Source organism: Poecilia reticulata, linkage group LG15, assembly GCF_000633615.1.
Source record: "Poecilia reticulata strain Guanapo linkage group LG15, Guppy_female_1.0+MT, whole genome shotgun sequence".
NCBI lineage: Eukaryota > Metazoa > Chordata > Actinopteri > Cyprinodontiformes > Poeciliidae > Poecilia > Poecilia reticulata.
Window position 1 is genome coordinate 28006842 of NC_024345.1, and position 19200 is coordinate 28026041.

General features: G+C 37.3%; 1 protein-coding gene across 2 annotated transcripts in view; it reads right to left on the reverse strand.

Annotated features, from left to right (window-relative positions):
• Window positions 1-495: 495 nt before the first annotated feature.
• Window positions 496-19200, reverse strand: part of papolg (poly(A) polymerase gamma) — a 22063-nt gene continuing 3358 nt past the window's right edge. Inside the window, exons 2-24 of one of the 2 annotated variants that reach the window (XM_008430379.2) lie at window positions 17310-17468; window positions 13981-14047; window positions 13818-13899; window positions 11083-11192; window positions 10934-10987; window positions 10699-10810; window positions 10532-10621; window positions 9552-9690; window positions 9392-9464; window positions 7919-8039; window positions 7158-7242; window positions 6825-6878; window positions 5761-5880; window positions 5578-5687; window positions 5060-5181; window positions 4810-4967; window positions 3717-3877; window positions 3270-3454; window positions 3112-3195; window positions 2346-2405; window positions 2172-2275; window positions 1993-2093; window positions 496-1136 (exon numbers count right to left, since the gene is read on the reverse strand). In XM_008430379.2, coding sequence (XP_008428601.1) covers window positions 961-1136; window positions 1993-2093; window positions 2172-2275; window positions 2346-2405; window positions 3112-3195; window positions 3270-3454; window positions 3717-3877; window positions 4810-4967; window positions 5060-5181; window positions 5578-5687; window positions 5761-5880; window positions 6825-6878; window positions 7158-7242; window positions 7919-8039; window positions 9392-9464; window positions 9552-9690; window positions 10532-10621; window positions 10699-10810; window positions 10934-10987; window positions 11083-11192; window positions 13818-13899; window positions 13981-14047; window positions 17310-17468 — 2527 coding nt within the window. In that variant the 3' untranslated portion in view covers window positions 496-960. Of the gene's footprint in view, window positions 1137-1992; window positions 2094-2171; window positions 2276-2345; window positions 2406-3111; window positions 3196-3269; window positions 3455-3716; window positions 3878-4809; window positions 4968-5059; window positions 5182-5577; window positions 5688-5760; window positions 5881-6824; window positions 6879-7157; window positions 7243-7918; window positions 8040-9391; window positions 9465-9547; window positions 9691-10531; window positions 10622-10698; window positions 10811-10933; window positions 10988-11082; window positions 11193-13817; window positions 13900-13980; window positions 14048-17309; window positions 17469-19200 lie in introns of those variants that run through there. The other variant, XM_008430380.2, reaches the window with a different exon arrangement.

Sequence of the window (19200 nt, forward strand, 5' to 3'; positions counted from 1 at the left end):
TTTTCTTAGCGCGGCCCCAACTCTCCGTCGTAACGGTACGGACGCGGTGGATCCATATTCTCCTGACTTTCTGCCAGTCAGGTGGAAAAATGCCAAACTGGTACTAAACACATTCTGGTAGCGCTTACCTGCTGATCTTTATGCGGAGAACTCACCGAAACACGAGACAGAGACACGGTGCGCAGCGTTGTGGCTGATCGCTCTGTGATGTGACAAAGATAAAACAACAAAACAAAAAAACAACAAAACATTTCCATTCCTGTCGTAAAGGCTGCTTCTGTTTGCTCTTATCGAACTCGTACAGCGGCTATAAAAAAAAAAGAAAAAGGAAACATTCCAGGGATGGAGACGGTTTGTTGGTACAAGCGACAAAGAAACAAACAAAAACAAAACAAAAATAAATTTTTTAAACTTTTTCTTTTTAGATAAAACTACAATAGAATAATCAAAAGACTTGATGATCTTTTGTTTTTGTGTGTGTTTTTTTTTTTTTTAAAGACAAAAAGTTATGTACATCAACATTTACAGTACGGATGTGAAGGAAATGTGGGAGAATGACCAAACATGAGCTCTCTCTCTCTCCAGCAGAGTGAATAAGAAGAAGCGCCTATTTTTTATTATTATTATTATAATAATTATTATTATTAAAACGTCATCTGAAAAAGAAAGAAAGAAGGAAGGAAACAAAGGAATCTGACATAAAGAACAGCTCATCTCCCAGGGCTATGTTTGTGAAACACAGATGGAAAAGGAAGAGGAGACGGAGTAAAAAACTGCTGCTGTAGTTCTCGTGTCTCTGAGCGGGTCGGCGCCGGAAGAAAACCCGAAACGTCTGCGCCGACGCTTCCGTCCTGCTGCGTCACGGTTCGCACAGACCGACCTGAAGATGATCCAAAATGTCGCCGTTTGGCTCGACTGTGGAGGCTCCGCCCACTGCGGCGCGGTTCTGGTGCGGCCCGTTCAGGCTATGTGAATCCGGGCCTTCTCTGTTTCCTTCAGCCGCTTCGCCTGCTCCTCCAACGACGGGGAGTGGGGTCGTTTAGAGGTTGCGCCGTTCAGGGGGTCGGCGACTCGACTGACCAGCGTGGGGATGGAGCTGCCAACAGGGGGCGCTGTGTGCTTAGGGGCCGCATGTTCTACCGAGGAAAGAACATTTGAAAGATACTAAAATAGATATTCAACAAATATATCAAATATTATCAAAGGTAGCAGCTCAGTTCAAATTTTTAGGGTCACGATTTGATTTAGAAACATTTTTGATTTGGAAAAAATTTGAATCACAAACAATTTTTAACTCAGAAGATTTCAGATTGAGAAACATTTTTGAAAATAGTTTTGTTTCTAAATCAAACAATTTTCAATTCAGAAACATTTTGCACTTTGAAACCATTTTTGAGCCAGAAAATTTAGGATTCAGGAATATTTCTGACTTGGAAAAAGTCTGACTCAAAAAATTTGAAAAAATTTTCAAATCAAAATTCTTCAAACAACTTTTAATTCAGAAACATTTTTGGATTCAGATAAAATACTGATTTGAACGTATTTTAACCAAAACAAATTTCAATTCAAAAACAATTTTCCAAACAGAAACGATTTGATTCAGAAACCATTTTTGATTCCAACAATTTTTAATTCCAAAACCAATTTTTCTATTTAAAAGGTTTAAAGATTCTGTTTAAAATATCTATTGAAAACTGTTCTATAAGGTTCCAAAGTGCATCAAATTATATCCTTTTATATTTAAACAAAAACGTTTGTGTATAAAATTCTGTAACTTAAGGGGGAAGTAATTTTTTTGGGAATTATTTACTTGGAACAAGCTCTTATATATTTAACTGAAACATTTATTTTAAGTTACTTTTTGTGTCTTATTTAAAGTGCACTAAGATATTTGCACTAGAAACTAGACAAAAGTACTTGGGAATAATTTGCGTTTTTCATATTCTGAAGCTCTTTGTTTACATTTCCTGTACTGATGAGAGTTGGACTCACTTGATCCGATGACGGGAATGGACATGCCCTTCTCCTCGCTGGCGGCCGGAGCGTCTGGGTTCAGCGTTCCGTCAAACAGCGGCGGCTTGGGCGGCGTGACGCTGCTCGGACACAGACAAAACCTCAGCGGCGTCGCCCAGGAAACCAGAAACGTTCAGAAAACGGGTTAAATCTGTTACTTGTGACGGTTGAGCGCGAGTTTGATGGAGTTCTTCACGACGCGGCAGCTGTTGCTGGCCGGCAGCGGCGACGAGGCGTCAGGCAGCTCCATGCTGGGAAGTCTCTGAGAACGGGAACAGGAACGTTTAAAAGATGAAATGAACCAAAACGTTTAATGAAACCGAGTTAAATACCTGCGTTCTCGAGGTATCGATGGTTGGAATGGATTTGGCCTTTGATCCAGAGTGAGGCGGCTAGCGGAGAAAAGAAGAAGAAGAAGAAACAACGTTCTGTTCATCAACACGACTAAAAGATCCGACGGCAGATTGAAACCAAAACATCGAGATTTTTATCTGGAAACGGCAGAAAAACGATCAGTTCAAAGTTCAAATTCACCGTAAATTTACTTCAGATAATTTATCAATGACAGAGATTCAACGAAAACGACGAGCAGATGAGTTTCTGGAAGGAAGGAAGAGAGGAGAAAAGGGAAGAAAGGAAGGGAAGAATCAAATGAGGGAAGGACGGAAAGAAAGGATATAAAAGAAGGAAAGATGGAGGAAAGAAGAAAAGGAAGGAGGAAAGAAGAAAAGGAAGGAGGAAAGACATGGAGGGAAGGAAGAAAGAAAAGACAAAGGAATGAAGAAAGGATAGAGGGAATTTAGAAAGATAGAAAAGAAATTAGGAAAGAGAAAGTAAGAAAAAGAAAGGAAGAAAGGAGAGAAGGAGAAGAGTAGCAAAATGATATAAGAATGGAAGGATGGAGGAAGACAAGAAGGATGGAGGAAGACAAGAAGGATGGAGGAAGTGTAGAAGTGTTTTTGTTTGGAGGAAAAGGCCGTAAGAAATAAAAATCAAGCCTTGAATTCCAGGCCTTCCTTCTTTCCAAACTTTTCCAACCATAAATTAAAATCCAGACCATCGAAGCTGCAGCAGAAAACAAAATGGAGGACGACTCACGGTGCCGGGTGCCTCGCCGTGAGGGCTGCAGTCCGACGACGGCGGGTACGGCTCCTTGAATGTCGAGTCGTCGCTGGGTGCCGCCTGCAGCCAAACACAGGAACCAGTTAGCTTCACCTGCAACAGAACGCTGAACCGGATCAGAACCGAAGACTCACGTCCGACTCCTTGTGCCTCTTGGCGAAGTCGTCCTGCGTGGGCGAGTGCGGCCTCTTGGTGGCGGCGGGGGCAGGGGGTGGCTCCTCCAGGCCATTGGACTCCTCCTTAGGGCTGCTGGGCTTCACCGCGTCACTCAGGGCGCCGCTGATGGACGATCCGGCGGGCGGCGAGCAGCGAGCGGCGTCTGCATGGAGAGGAGAGGGAGCGATGTGTTCAGGGTCCACTGGGATATATCAGTTATACAGAAGATGAACTGAACACAGGAAATGGTGCAGAGAGCAAACCTGAGACACCAGGGAGGGAGGAAAGGAGGGAAGGAGAGAAAGAAGGAAGGATAGATGAATTGTGAGAAGTTGTGATGCATTCAGGTCCAACTGGACATGTCGGTTGCTCAGATAAGCTGCTGATGCTCTGATGTCGATCAAACCAAAATCAGATGAACTCACCTTGTTCTGCAGCTGCAGCTGATGCCGCCGGCTGCTCCGCCGCTGCTGCTGCGCTCGATGACACGGCTGCTGCTGCAGCGGTGGCGCTCGTTTGAGGCGAGGCGGCGGCTGCACTCGGCGCTGGAGACGTCTCCAGGAAAATCTGCTTTGGTGGACTCGCTCTGCGGACAGGGAGGGGACAAAGTCAACACCAGATTTTTGGAAATGAGGAACAAAGAAAGGATGGATGGATCTTTTACGAGATGTAAAAACAAAAACAACCAGTCCTCCAGGATGTCGATTTGTTTTGTTTATTGCTGCACCTTCTAAAAGTTGAATTTTCATTACTTTAAGTTTATTTTTGCCCTAACATGGTTTGACAAAAACACTGAAATACATGGGTAGTAACTAGTTACATTTGCTCTGTTACATTTACTTGAATAACTTTTTTGAAGAAAAAAAAAAGTCCTTTGAGGAGTATTTTTACTCTCGAGTAAAATTTCTGGATTTTCTGCCCACTGAGTAAAAAACAAACATGTTTTAACCAGAAATCCACCGGACTCAAATACACACCTGCAGTTTGTTAAAGTTTCAAAGTTTTTTATTGAATGAAACTGATTGGGGGAAAAAAAAAGTTAATTTTTGTTACTTATATGAATAATTGTCATTTTCATCCTTAAAATACCAAAATTTCCACTTAACTTCATATTTTGGTCCATCTGATGATGTAATCTTTAAATACTAAATGATAATTTGATCAGTTAGTACTTGAGTAAACTTTTTATCAAATTCTTTTTTACTCTTGAGTAATTTCTTGTACGGCTACTTTTTACCTTCGAGTAAAAATAAGTTGAAGTGTTGCTACTCTTAAGTTCTGGTGGTAACAGATTTGTGGATAAAAGCTGCAGTTAAACAAAGACGAAGAAGGAGAAGAAGACGAAGAGGAGCAGGAGGAAGAAGAAGAAGACGACGAAGACGAAGAAGAGGAAGAAATCTTAAGGAGACTGGTCAGATTTAGTTGATTTAACTTGCGAATAATGAGTGAATTTGCATCAACAGGTGCGTCATCGACTTCCAGGAGGAACAGAACGAAGCGTTTAAAAAGTAAGTGCACCCTTCGTCGGTGTCCGACGAGGGTTTGAGGGGTTTGCTGCTCGGGGAGCTGAAGGGCGTCCCTGAGTCGGTGTCTCTGGAGCTGTCCAGGTGGCTGCTGTCCAGGGAGATCCGCTTCGAACTTCCACCGTTCGAGCTTCGGTTCACCTCCGCTATGCTCTGCGGAGGAGAAGAACGAAAGAATAAACGAAACGAGAAACAGAAAACACAAAACAAGTACTAACAACAAGAAAAAACGCAAAACAACAAACCCTTTTCTTCTTCTGCACCAGTTCGGGGGGGAGGTACTGATGGAGCTGTTTCTTCTTCACGTGCGTCGCCTCGATTTTCATCCCGTCTTTCAGCATGTTGATGTTATTAGCTTGTCTGTACACTGCAGGGAAACGCATGTAATTAGCGATGGAGGAACCTTTTGATAAAGTTTTTTATTGAAAGAAACCGATTTTAAAAAAGTAAAAATTTGCCGGATTTTGTTACTTTATGAGTTATTGTCATTTTAGTCCTTAAAATAAAATAAAAAATTCTCCACTTAAACTTTATATTTTGGTCCATCTGATGACGTAACATTTAAACATTAAATGATTGATAATTTGATCAGGTGATCAACACTTGAGTAAACATTTTACCAAATACCTTTTTACTACTTTTTAGTTTTACTTGAGTAAAAACATGTTGAAGTTGTGCTACTTTTACTCAAGTACAATTTTTGGGGACTCTGTACGTAAGCCACAGATCTATGCTAAGCTACGTTAGCGTCTGGAGGCCGTACCCGTGTCTGTGAAGGACTGGATGTCAAACGTGAGGTCGATGTTCACGCTCTCTGCGTTCTCCACCTTCTTGAAGATGATCCCAATAAACCACATGGAGACAAAGTCGTTTCTGCGGCAGAAAAACACCCATTTTAACGGTTTTCAGGGCCCGACCTGGACTCCTCGTTAGCGCGGGGACTCACTCGTTGCGGTTGTCTTTGGAGCCGGGGAAGGACTGCGGGTTGACGTGAGCCAGCATGATGTACTCGTTCCTCTCCAGGTTCCCCACCAGAACGCGGATCTTCGACTCTACGAGGCCGATCCTGGGAGAAGCGTTGAAGCAAAGTGAGATTCAACGCTGGACGATATGGCTTACAAATAAAATCAGATTTTATTTTCTTCAAAAAGAAATTACAAATGTCAGAAAACATTTTTAAAAATTGGTGTTATTTCAACCTTCCCTTCTGACCTGATTGAATAGTCAAAATAAAAAGAAAATATGGTGGTAGCTCTACGGTGAAATAGAGAAGCAATAATAATAAAAAACTGATTTTCCAATAATTAAATCTAAAAAGAAAAAACAAAATAGAAAATTCAATTAAATCAATAAAATCAATTTATCTCCCACCTCTACTTTATGCTAACAATGAACCCCAACAGCTGATTCTAGGTTTGAAAAATGGAAACAAAACATCTGCAAAAATAGGTGTTGCAATGGCCTAATCAAAGCCCAGACGGATGCACATACAGCTCTGGAAAAAACTAAAAGACCACTTAAAACGATCAGTTCATCTGATTTTACTTTTTGAGTAAAATCAGTTGTCAGTAGTTGTTCTATGAACTACTGAAAACATGTCTCTGAAAGTCAAATAAATAAATACAAAAAGCAAGAATTTTGTATTTATTAGCAGAAAATGAGAAATGGGCAAAATAACGAAAAACATGCAGAGCTTTAAGATCTAGATAAAGCAAAGAAATCAAGTTTATATTCATTTAGAAGCAACAATAATAAAGTTTTAACTCAAATCAGCACTTGGTGAAAAAACCAAGAGGTTTTAATGGGGTTCAGAGCAGACGGCTCCATTTTTTCCAGAGCTGTACATCAAGACTTGAAACAAAAATCTTTAAATTTTTTAACGCACATTTCCTAGCAACGCATGTTTTTACTGAAAGTTGGATGATTTTCTGTTAAACCAGACGACTGAGTGAAACATTTTGTTTCTGTTGAGCTCAGAGAGTAGAAATGAGGATCACCAGTAACACTTACCATTCTAAGTGGTTTTCCTCTGTGGATGCACTGGCAGTAAGAACAATGTAATGCCTGTCGGGACAGAACATGTTTAGAGAAACCTTAAAACATTTTGAGTCATCAGTGATCTGAGGAATTCCCTTAAATATCTGTCAAACTAATAAAGAGTTAAGCCTCATGAACCAGATTTGACCCGTTATGTAGGCCGTCTACATTTTATTCTGTGGTTGAAACAAAGTTTTTCCATTGCATTTGAATATTTCAGGGTAAAGGAAACCTCATCCTCGAGCGTTGGAGGCAGCTCTGGTTGTGTAAGATACATCTGAACAAAAACAAACAACAAAGACGTACTTGTACTTTTGGAAAAAGTTGGGTGGTTCAAAGAGCTTCGGCCATTCTGCTTTGCCTTGCAGAATCTCGTCTGTGACGCTGAGACCTGTTCAGGACAAACAGACGAGTGACTGAAGGTCAAATCAGAGGACGAGTCTCCGAGTCCGATCCTCGAGAGCCAAACACTCACTCAGCTCCTACAGACTAGCGGCAGCAACAATTAGCAAACACCTGGTGGAAAAGCTTGTCATATCAGGCCTAAGAACGCGTTACTCGATTGATTTATGCCCAGAAAGCACATGGACAAAAACCGTTAGTGAAACGGTCACTGGGACTGTCTAGTATATATTCCATTGAGGGAAAGTAACTTTAACATATGAATTCCTCATATGTTAACATAAAGTATAAGCTGCTACTTACAGGCATTGCTTCGAAGAATTCGACCTCGAATACGGCGTTCATAACAAACACGTGTTCATCTGCTCTACCGCAAGCAAACAACCGTACTGATTAAATAACATAAAAGTCAAGCAGTTCCCTAAAAGTCCAACAGATGGCAGCAATGCGCCATGCAAAACAAAACACCCACAGTTTACAGTGGCAGTGGCAGAAGAAAAATCCACATATAAACCGGAAAATACAATATATAAATATATGGCCGGACCAAATGTGGAGGCGGGCCGTAGTTTGGGGACCACTGGTTTACATTAAACTCACGTCTGGCTCTGGAGGATTGGAGTTGCGACACATTCAATGTCTCCGGGAAAACAAAGCAGCGTTACCGTGTTTGAACTCCTCCGTCATGATGGTGCGCGTTGACGTGGAAACGTTGTAGGTGGAGTTCTGCTGGGGGTACGCGGGCGTGATGATGGGCATCAGGTGGTATCTGTCAGACGGGTTCACCTTAAAAAAAAAAAAGAAAAAAAAAGAGGAACAAGAGTTGGATTCTCTACTTATGAGAACACAAACACACCCACGCTGCCGGACAAAATAACTTCCATGTTTCTGCTGCATGTCCTCCTTCATGTGCAGAAATTAGAAAACAACTTTATAAACTTTAACGCCACAATAGAACCGAGTGAGAGCTCTTATAATAAACTATGTGATGCTTTAAAATGTCTGTTAATAGATTAATTGTATTCATAAAAGCCATTTAAATATAAGAAAAAAATAAACAAATATGGAGTAAATAATCATTAAGTATGAAAATAATGTCATTTACAGGTCAGAACTACAATTGGATATTTATTGTTTATTTAAACATTACAACAACAACAAAAAGAAAGTATTACGATTTAGTTCCCTTCTTTAGTTTCTTCATCTCCCAAAAAAGATTCTGCATATTTTAGAAATGTTTTCCATGACTTTTCATTTATTTGGACTAAATTAAAATAAGACAGACAAATTATTCAAACGCATTTATTACCGAAGGAACACAAAACTTTACACAAAAGTTTGAAAAAGTGAGTTTATTTTGGTAGCAGAATGATTTATGAGCAAATAAACATTTATTTTATTTAACAGAAGTACCAGCTCACAGCCTGGTTGAGAGATAAAATATGCTGCAGCGCCCCCTGGTGTAGAAATCTATTGGATACAAGTAATAAAAATCTAACTGGGCCAAATAAAGAACAGCTTTTATCATGATAATTCAATTAAAAAGGTAAAAATTAAAATGGATTTATTACACAGAGTGATAAAAGTTTCAGTGAATAAACCCCTAAACCTGAATTTCTAAAAAAATAAATTAATAATAATAATTATACAACACTAATAAAAATACATTCTGGATACATCTGTACATTGAAGCTGCAGTGAATCGCAAAAACTATTCTTCCTGATTTTTGCAGCTATATCTGTTACTTGTGCACTTTTCCTACCACAGCTTTTCCTTCCACTCAACTTTCCATCACAATTCTTGGCTGCAGCACTCTGAAACAGCCGGTTTCTACATAAATTACTCTTCAAAATGATAAAAAGAGTTCGTATAAAATTTTCCAGAGAACGTGAATGTTTTGTTTGTCACCATTTATAAAACGCTACAGGAATAAAAGCTTGTAATACATCACTCTGCATGTAATGAATCTTTATACCAAGTTTCACCTCTTGCACTGAAATAAATCAGTTATTTCAGAGTCTTTTCTGCAGTTCTTTTTATTGAATGGCTAAAGCTGCGTTTTCCTAGCAGAATGAAATGCTCACAGCAGGAGCTTCTCCTTAAACCCATCCAGAAACAAACCGCCGCTCATACTCACTCTGGGGTCCCAAACAGGTAAATTGAGATTACTGTCCTCAGGTTGTTTCAGTAGCACAGGATTCGGCCATTCCCTGCAGGGGGGAGAAATGACAAAAACACAGTAAATAAATGCTGGAGAACTGAAGTTAACCAAAGGTATGACGAACCTCTGAACTCACCATTTTGAGAAAACCAGGAAGAACTTGTGGACGAGTGTGGCGGCTACGGCGTTGGGGTAGAGCTGGCAGGTCCTGGCCACCAGCATGGCCCACGAAACTCCACCCAGAAAACCCAGGATGTTGGAGTAGATCCCTCGACCTGCAAACACGAAGAGCGCAAGAAACGCTTGGTCGTAAATATCCCAAAAACTGAGCATCACTACTTCAACATACTGTTACTCTAGCAAAGGTAAAAAAGTATTTTACTCATTACTTGAGTCTGAGTACTTCAGTACTACTCGATCATTTGAGTACTTAAGTAGACAATGTGAAAGTAGTCTACTCAGTTCTTGAATACTCAAGTACAGAAGTGCTTCACTACAGAAGTACTTGAGTTTAAGTACTTGAGTAGTAAACTACTTTTGAGTACACAAGCATTTGAGTGACGATTAAATGATCATTTGATATTAAAAATCAATCAAATGACCATATTTGATGATTAATTTATGATAATCATAAGATCATCATAAATTATTTATCATTTATAAATAGATTATAAATTATTTATTATTATAATCGTTTAATATTTTAGAATTACGTCATCAGATGGATCAAAATATAAAATAAAGTGCAAATTTTGGTATTTTTAGGACCAAAATGATAATAATTCATATAAGTAACAAAAATAATAAAATCAAGCAAAAGAAAAAAAATTTCCTAATCAGTTTCTTTCAATATAAAACTTATAAAACAAAAACTGCAGGTCTAAGTCTTTGGTGAACTTCTGGTTAAAACATGTTTGTTTTTCATTCAGTGGGTAGAAAATCCACAAATTTTACTCAAGTAAGAGAAGAAATACTTCAAAATAAAATCCCTCAAGCAAAAGTAAAAAGTATAGCATAATAAAAATACTCCTAAAAGTAAATTTATTCCAAAAGTAACTGGTTATTACCCAGCTCTGAATTTGCCTTAAACATTTGATCAGGTGTGGATTTACTTACGTTTCGCCCAGAGTTTGATGGCTCTCAATGTCAACCTGAAGTTCTCTTTGTTTGGCACCAGGTATAAAATTTCATCCGTTACTCGACAACCTGCAACAATAAAGTCTAATTAATAAACTCAGAGCAGCAGGACTCCGTCTGAACGTGATCCGAGCCGCGCCGCGTACCGTTGAGGCTTCGGATGCACCGAATGTCCAAGTTCTTCAGGATGGAGTCGCCCCGCAGGTCCAGGTTGTCTGGAATGGACTGTAAGGCCAATCTGGCAAAAAGCAGGTCAATCTGCAAACAAGAACCCATTTGGACTCTTGAGTTTCACCGTGATATTATGTGATACTACTGTAAAAATGATACAAATATTTAAAAATAAAAAGGCAACTGTGTGGCTGTGATTTTACGGCTCACCTCAATCCCATCAAATTTGAATTTTATCACAGGTACAAAAGCGTCTTCAACAGCCTGGAGGAGAAGAGAAACGGATAAAAACATAACAAAAAAGCTGAAAAAAACCTTCACTTTAAAAACAAACGCAGGTTGTTTAATTAAATACTGACCCTGAGGTCCTTGATCTCTTCATGCTGTTTCAATTTCTCAAAGAAAGACTGGAAAAAGTCGGTTCTCTCTACGTGCCGCGGCGCCACACACAAGGCATCAATATCAGCTCCTGCAACAAATAATAATAATAAACGTCATCTAAATGTTCATCCATCCATCTATCAATTTTCTTAACACCCTTGTGCCTCAGTGGGGTTGAGGGGGTTACTGGTGCCTCTCCAGCCAACGTTGCAGGCGAGAGGCGGGGTCACCCTGGACAGGTCGCCAGTCTGTCGCAGGGCAATCTAATCTAAATGTTATCAAGTTCGATAGTTAAAACATTTTGACATTGAAGAGCAGAGACTTTAATCTCCAACAAGTGAAAACAAAAAGAAGAAATGCTATCAGAGGACACACACTGGCCAACACGCTGCCTCAACAGTGTAAGCATTTCTCAGTATTAGTTTATCATAATTAAGACATTAGATTAATATTCTACTAAAACGTACAGAAAAATAATTTATCCAAAGATTTAAAGCTGCAGAACATAAAACTTTTTACTTATTTATTGAAACACTCAACATGTTGTGACAGTTTTTTATGAGACATAATCTGTTAAAAGATCGATTTCTTCTGAAGAAAAGCATCTGTCCAGAGCAAAATCAACCAATCAGAGCCAGGAGGCGGGGCCTACCGCTGTCAATCAACCCCAGGTACGTGCTGCTAAATGTGCTAATGTCAGAGAAACAGCGCTGTCATCTGTGGCTATGCTAACTAGCCTTAGCATTCACAACAAGCTATACTAGCTGCAGTGAAACAGAGGGCAAGGGAGGCAGTGTGATTAGCAGCACCAAGACCCGCCTCCTGGCTCTGATTGGTTGTTTCTACTTACAACTGGGAGAAGGCAGAGGAGCTCGATTTTTAACAGATTAGCTGATACCATATTAAATAAATCAATTATCTTAAGTAAATTAAGATTAATAAATTAATATTTATGAAATTCATACATTTTATAAATTAATTTAATAAATGTATATCTCACCATGGCATGGAGACAGATTAATCAAATATGTAAAACAAATATATTTCATTTTATAGAAGTCACATACTGCAGCTTTAAGACAAAAAATGTCTTTGGCTTAAAAACTCAACTATGATGCATTTAAAAAATATTTATGACATATTTTATATTTTGGTGGACATAAAGTGTTGGTACAGATCCTACACAATGTTTTATAAATGAGACCTCAGGAGTATTCTTAAAATTCTATCAATAGTAGCATAAAATAAACTTATTTCCTCCATTGTACAGCTGTAGAAAAATTAAGAGACCACTTAAAATGATCAGTTCTCTGGTTTTACTTTTACAGGTCTATGTTTGAATAAAATGAACATCGTTCTTTTATTCTATGAACTACTGACAACATGTCTCCTAAAATACCAAGCAAAAATGTAGTATTGGCAGGAAATGAGAACTGGTCAAGATAACGAAAACGATGCAGTGCTTTCAAACCTCCAATAACGTAAAGAAAACAAGTTTATATTCATTTAGAAACAACAAAACTAATGTTTTAACTCAGGAAGAGTTCATAAATCAGTATTTGATGGAATAACCAGGTGGTTTTCAATGGGCTCAGTGCAGTGGACTCTTCATTTTTTTTTCCAGAGCTGTAGGTGAGTTTTGCATGCATATATTTGACCTTTTGGTCGTGTTGTTTTTCTGAGCAGATGGACACAAACGGTTCAGTCCTCACCGTCACAAAAACACAAGAACAAAAGAACCTAACAAAGCAGGCCAGAGTTTCTAATGAGCCGACAAACTGAGCTTTTAAAAACACAATGGAGTCAGACGCCTGCTTGTAACTCTGGCTGAATGCGCTGCCCCTTTTCACCGCAAAGCCAAAAAGAACCGGTACCAGATGAGCGCTTTAATTTTGTAGTCGGACTTTCGAGCCAAAATATCTGCTGTGATGGCATAAAAACATGACAGCATTGTGTTCAACTTCAGTTCTTGTGTTTTAAACACTTTGATTTCAAAGAATTAACCGCCTCCTCAGGTTCTGCAGGATACAAATATAATATAAATTATAAAGTAGAATTTAAATTAAGGTTAACTGAATGAGTGCAGGGGTGTCAAACTCATTTACCTTTTGGGCCAAATCAAGATCATTAAGGCACTTAAAGGGCCGGTTGAACCAGAATGTACTGATGAAACCTGTTAAAATATCAATAAATTCTTAAAATCTAATATTACGTCAGTCCATCCAGGATTTTGTGATACTTTTTGTGATATTTTGCGATAAAAATCAAAGTGTTTGTGGAAATATTTTCGCTTATTTATGACAGTAAATGTGACTTTTATTACTCTGTATAGATCATGGATTATAATCTGACATAAATTAAGGCTGAAGCAGCTGCTTAGTACAAGTTTTTAATAATTTTAGAGAAAAATTGGTAATAAACTCCCAATTATGTATCAGGTATTTATTGATTTTGCGTAAATTTCCATGATAATTCTCAAGAAACTGGAGGGACTGATTGATATAATTTGGCAGTAAACAGATAAAAACTGCATTTATTTGATTGATTACATAATATTTAAGCACATTTAGCGTTCAGTCTAGAATCTAGAGGGCCACATAAACAGCTACGGCGGGCCAGATTTGGCCCACGGGCCTCGAGTTTGATAAATGTGAACTAAGCAACGCAGCACCCAGGACTTTGCTTTAACTATGCTGCAGAAACAACGACGTACCTTTTGTGTGAACTCCAAGTCTGTATGAACCAAATGTAAAAATCTTTCCTCCAACACAACTAATAGCAGACGGTGGAAGGTTCTGCAGGACAGAAATGGTGATGAGTGAGAGAAACGATGGCAGAGTTCGCGTCCTCAGCATCCAAGAAACAGACAGACGTACCTTTAATTCACTGATCTCTGCGATCCATTCTTTAACCAAGTTATTCAACTTCCCAAGAACAGCGAGTCTGGAAGGAGAAACAGAAGTTCAGCATGTGCGTTTTTACAAAGTCAGCTATTTTATCAAACTTGTAGATGGAAATAAATTAGCATTTTTAGTAAATTGAATAGGGTGCAAATTGTTACAACTCCACGCAGCAACACAGAGATAAATCATTGTATAGTAGGACAACATTTTCATGTAAAAAAATAAAATAAAAATATGGTTTTACCCTAAACTCTGAGCAGTAATGTAGTTTAGAAAAGAAATGTTACTCAGAAAGAGGCTAACAAACCATAAACTCCCCCAGAGGTAATTGCAATATATGATAATATTGTTGTTTTGAGACAATTTTCAAATACTATAATGCAAGAACACACTCTCAAAGATCAATGCTTTACATTTTAATGAACATTTAACACTGGAACTGGAAGACATTTTAAATACCTAAAATAAAAAAAAAACAAAAGAAATACATAAAATTAATTACAAAATCTCTGTAAACAAATTTATTCTTTAAAAAAGGGGGCTAGTTAAGACAAAAGCACCAGACTGAAGACTTTTATCAACCAGTTTTAGGTAGAAAGAGAAGAAAGAAAAACGATAGTAATTTCAATTTGTGTAGTTTGAGTTTGTTTTAGTTTATCATGTGATTAATTGATTTACTGCGACAAGCCGACTCAGAAATCAGCCTAATTTCTCCACCTGTGAAGAGCGAAGACACTCAAAACGTAGAAAAATACCAACAATGAAAAACGTAACCTGAGCTTTAATGTTAGAAATATTTTTACCTCCATCATTTGCTACAAATAATAAAACATTCACTAAACTGCTACGCTGCTGCATTAAAATCCCAATTTTCTCATATAAAAAAGTAAATGTTTGTATTTTTAATGTACTTCTAATATTGTATAAAAAAGACTAAATTAAGTGAAAATTCTCCAGAATGTGAATTTTTAAAAAATCTGATCAATCAATTAATCGTCAGAATATTCGATTACTGAAATAATCCGTCATCTGCAGCCGTACTCAGAGTGGAGCCACTGCTCCTGCAAAGCCTCCTGGGAGTTTCCCTTTGGAGGTTTTCCAAGCAGGTCACACAGGGAGCAGAAAGACTTTACATTTCTGCCGACCTGAAATCACCTTGGGTTCGCCAAGGTGTGAGCGGAAGAGAGAGAGAGAGAGAGAGAGAGAGAGAGAGAGAGAGAGAGNGAGAGAGAGAGAGAGAGAGAGAGAGAGAGAGAGAGAGAGAGAGAGAGAGATTTATATCTGGGTTTCCCTCCTGGACCGGTTACCTTCACAACCCGACTCTAGGCAAAGCAGAACTCAAACGATGCGTTGATAAGCAGTGATGTAGCTACTGATGAAACGATTAATCCGATTAATCGTTTACTAGAATAATCGTCAACTAAGTTAGTAAACGATTAATCGTCAAATGGAGTATGAAGACTATAGGAAAAAAGACATTTGGTGGAAAAAAAAACAAACATTCAGAGAAATAAACCAAAACTTTACACAAAAAATGTACATTTTACATTAGAGGTCAAATTAAACCTTTGTAAATTTTGTCAATTTGAGTACTTTTATTCAACTCGTTTTCCGTTTCATATTTCTGTATTTTATTTTTATTGCTTTAATATTTGTTTTATGTTATGACGATGTAAATTGGTCAACTGCTGCTTTAAATGTAATTTGACATCAACATAAATACGTTTGAGCCAAAAATCAAGTGGTATATTTTTAGTTTTATGCTACAGTATTGAAATTTAGAGTATAAAATGTTTTAATTTTGTTTTTAAAAAAGGAAATGATTTATTTGCATCTTTTAATGCATTTCTAATATCGTTTAAAAAGACTTAAATTGTGAAATGAAAAATCTTTGCCATTTTTAAGTGTGCACACTTACAGCTAAGGACAATCAACAGTGAGCATTTAACCAAAAACATTTATTAACATGAGATTTTGGCTGGCTCTTTAATGTTTCCTTTTTTACAAAAACTAATATCGATAGACGATAAAATGCCCCGGTAATTATTGCAATAAATAATAGTATTGTTGTTTTGAGACCATTTTCATGTAATTATTTGATGACATAATAATGCAAGTTCACTTTCTTATGATCAACAAACTTTTAATTTAGTAAAGAACATTTAACTCAAAGATATTTTAAACACGACTAAGCCTGTTGCAAATTTAAAAAATGAGCTTTATAATTTCCATCCTAGTTAATACTTTTAAAGGAAAATTTTGTTTAGAGAGACATCATAATGCAGGGGTGTCCAAACTTTTTACCAAGTCGAAAATTTTCATGGACCAAGAAAAAAAAAAAATTAAATTAAACAAATAAAGCATCACAATTTTTTATCTTTTTAAAAAAGGGAATTTTTTTTATTGTAGATCCAAATAACTTTTTAAAAATGATTATATTCTAAGTTGAACAACTTAAAAAATAAATTACATAAATAAATTAAATATAAATGTATTTAATAAATTAGAAGCTGGTTTGTGTGCAACAAACTTGGTTTTTCAGTACAATCAATCAATCAATCAATCAATCAATCAAATTTTATTTGTATAGCACATTTCAGCAGCAAGGCATTTCAAAGTGCTTCACATAATTAAAATGAAAACAGCAGGTGACACTGAATAAACAGTGAGAAAGAGAAATAAAAAGAAATAAAAAAGTAAAAATAAAAACTTTAACATTTAAAACTTCTTCAGTCAAACCGCCATTTGACAAGGACTCAAACCTTTAAAACTTTTTTACATAAAAAAAAAAGATTAAAAAGGCATTAAAAACGTAGACAGTGAGAAAAGAAAAAGAAATTAAAAACATTAAAGACATAAAAACATTGAAGATATCAAAACCTGAACTCTAACCCTAATTTAGCCATAAGCAACTCTAAACACAACAAAAGTTTGGCTATAAAAAAAATTTATTCTTCACAGAATTAAAGTTTACTGATTTTTGAGAGAGCAAACATGCATTACTAAGCAATTATCAATGTATTACTTGAAAATGGTCCAAAATAACAATACCATCGTTAGCGGTATAGTTTTTATGACAATTTATCGCAAAACCTTTTAATCCTGACAGGCCTAAACGTAACAACCAAAAACAATGAACAAAAATAAAAACCTACACAACCGAAACCATAAATAAAATGGATTGTGAAATCTTTGTAAACAAAATTGCCTTGCAATAAAGTATCAGAATGAAAACCAACTTCTAATTGATTAATTGTGACAGGGTTAGTGTGGATTAATGTGGTTTAAAGTGAAAACCTCACCTGTGGTTCAGCTCCTCTTCGTCCTCAAAGACACCGAAAGGTTTCATAGCGTCACAGAGTTTCTTGGTGTACAAATGGTCTATTTCTCGTGGGGGAGCCAGGCTGATGGCCGAGGTGATGCCATAGTGTTTCTGAGGCTGCTGCCCACCAGGCATGGCGCTGCGGGAGAGAGAAAGGAAAAACACAGTAAATTATTCCTTAATAACGTTTCCACAACAAAAACATTAAGACATTTTCAACCAACATTTGAGGGAGATATTCCGAGACGCTTCACTTGCACCGTGGCAACGATTGGACCAAATTTCAGCCATTAGAAGAGATGTCTATAAAAATGTAATTTGTACCGAACAGATTTTTCCTCTCGGGAGAAATAAACAGATAACGGCAACAATGAGGGATTTTAGTTGGTTTTCCCAGCCTGGTGATATGAACAAAAATCAATAATTGATGGAAATTTAATGTTCAGAAATGGTTTTAGGTTTTCCTTCGAATAAAAAGTGATTATAGTGACTATTATTACTATATAAAGACGAGTTTTGAGACATTTAGTGAAGAACTGATATTTCCCAACAGGGAAAATCTTACTAAATGCGAGATCTTCTCCACTTTATTTGGACGTTTCAGTTTTGATTTGTAAAAATTGGTCTTGATCAAGACAAAACATGTCCATGTCCTAAGCCATGTTTAGTTTGGTTTACATGAAATAGACATGTTACCATCAGTCAACCTGCAGCAGAATTTAACTTTTTAATGAACTAAATAATTTGAAGTGAATTTATAAATTTTAGACCTACAGAGGAACAATCACAGCTTCGGTAATTACAATGAGAAACTAGAGATCAAGCACAAAATATGGGTGTAGATTTCGAGCTTTCAAACCTTCAGATTTCGGTTCAGACCTGAACCTTCAGAACCACATAAAGACGGTTACAAAGTCGGCCTTCTATCATCACATTTTCAGGATTGAATCACTAATGCCTCAGCAAGATCTAGAGAAACTCATACATGTGATTATTGTTAATCACATTGATTGCTGTAACAATACTCTTACAGATCTGCCTTAAAAAAAAAAAAAAAATCAATCAGACCCAAAACACCGCTGCTCACTTACAAATATGGGTGTAGATTTCGAGCTTTCAAACCTTCAGATTTCGTTCTGAAGGTTCAGACTTGAACCTTCAGAACCACATAAAGACGGTTACAAAGTTGGCCTTCTATCATCACATTTTCAGGATTAAATCACTAATGCCTCAGCAAGATCTATAGAAACTCGTACATGTGATTATCCTTAATCACATTGATTGCTGTAACAATGCTCTTACAGATCTGCCTTAAAAAAATAAATAAATCAATCAATCAGACCCAAAACACCGCTGCTCACTTACTAAAACTAGAGCACATCAACCAGTTTTAAAGTCTTTACACTGGCTCCCTGTAGCTCAAAGAATAGACTTTAAAATACTGCTGTTAGTTTATAAAACACTGAATAGCTTACCACTAAAATACATTAAAGATCTGCTCTTGTTGTATCAACCTTCTTCAGGTTCAAGTCCAATTTCCGAACATGGAGACAGCGTTTGGATATTATGCTCCACAAATCTGAAATAAACTTCCAGAAAACTGCTGAAACACCAACTTCCTTTAAATCAAGGTTAAAAACCAATATGCTTGAACTTTTTTTGGACTTATAACAGAAACAGTAGTTATGGTCTGCAGTTCAACAATTCCTGCTTTCCTTACTTATGCCACTGCAGTCTTTTGGTATTTTCACTATATTTTCATCATGAGGAGAACTTTTTAATTGCCATCCATCCATCCATCCATTTTCTTCCGCTTATCCGGGGTCGGGTCGCGGGGGCAGCAGCTTCAGAAGGGAGGCCCAGACTTCCCT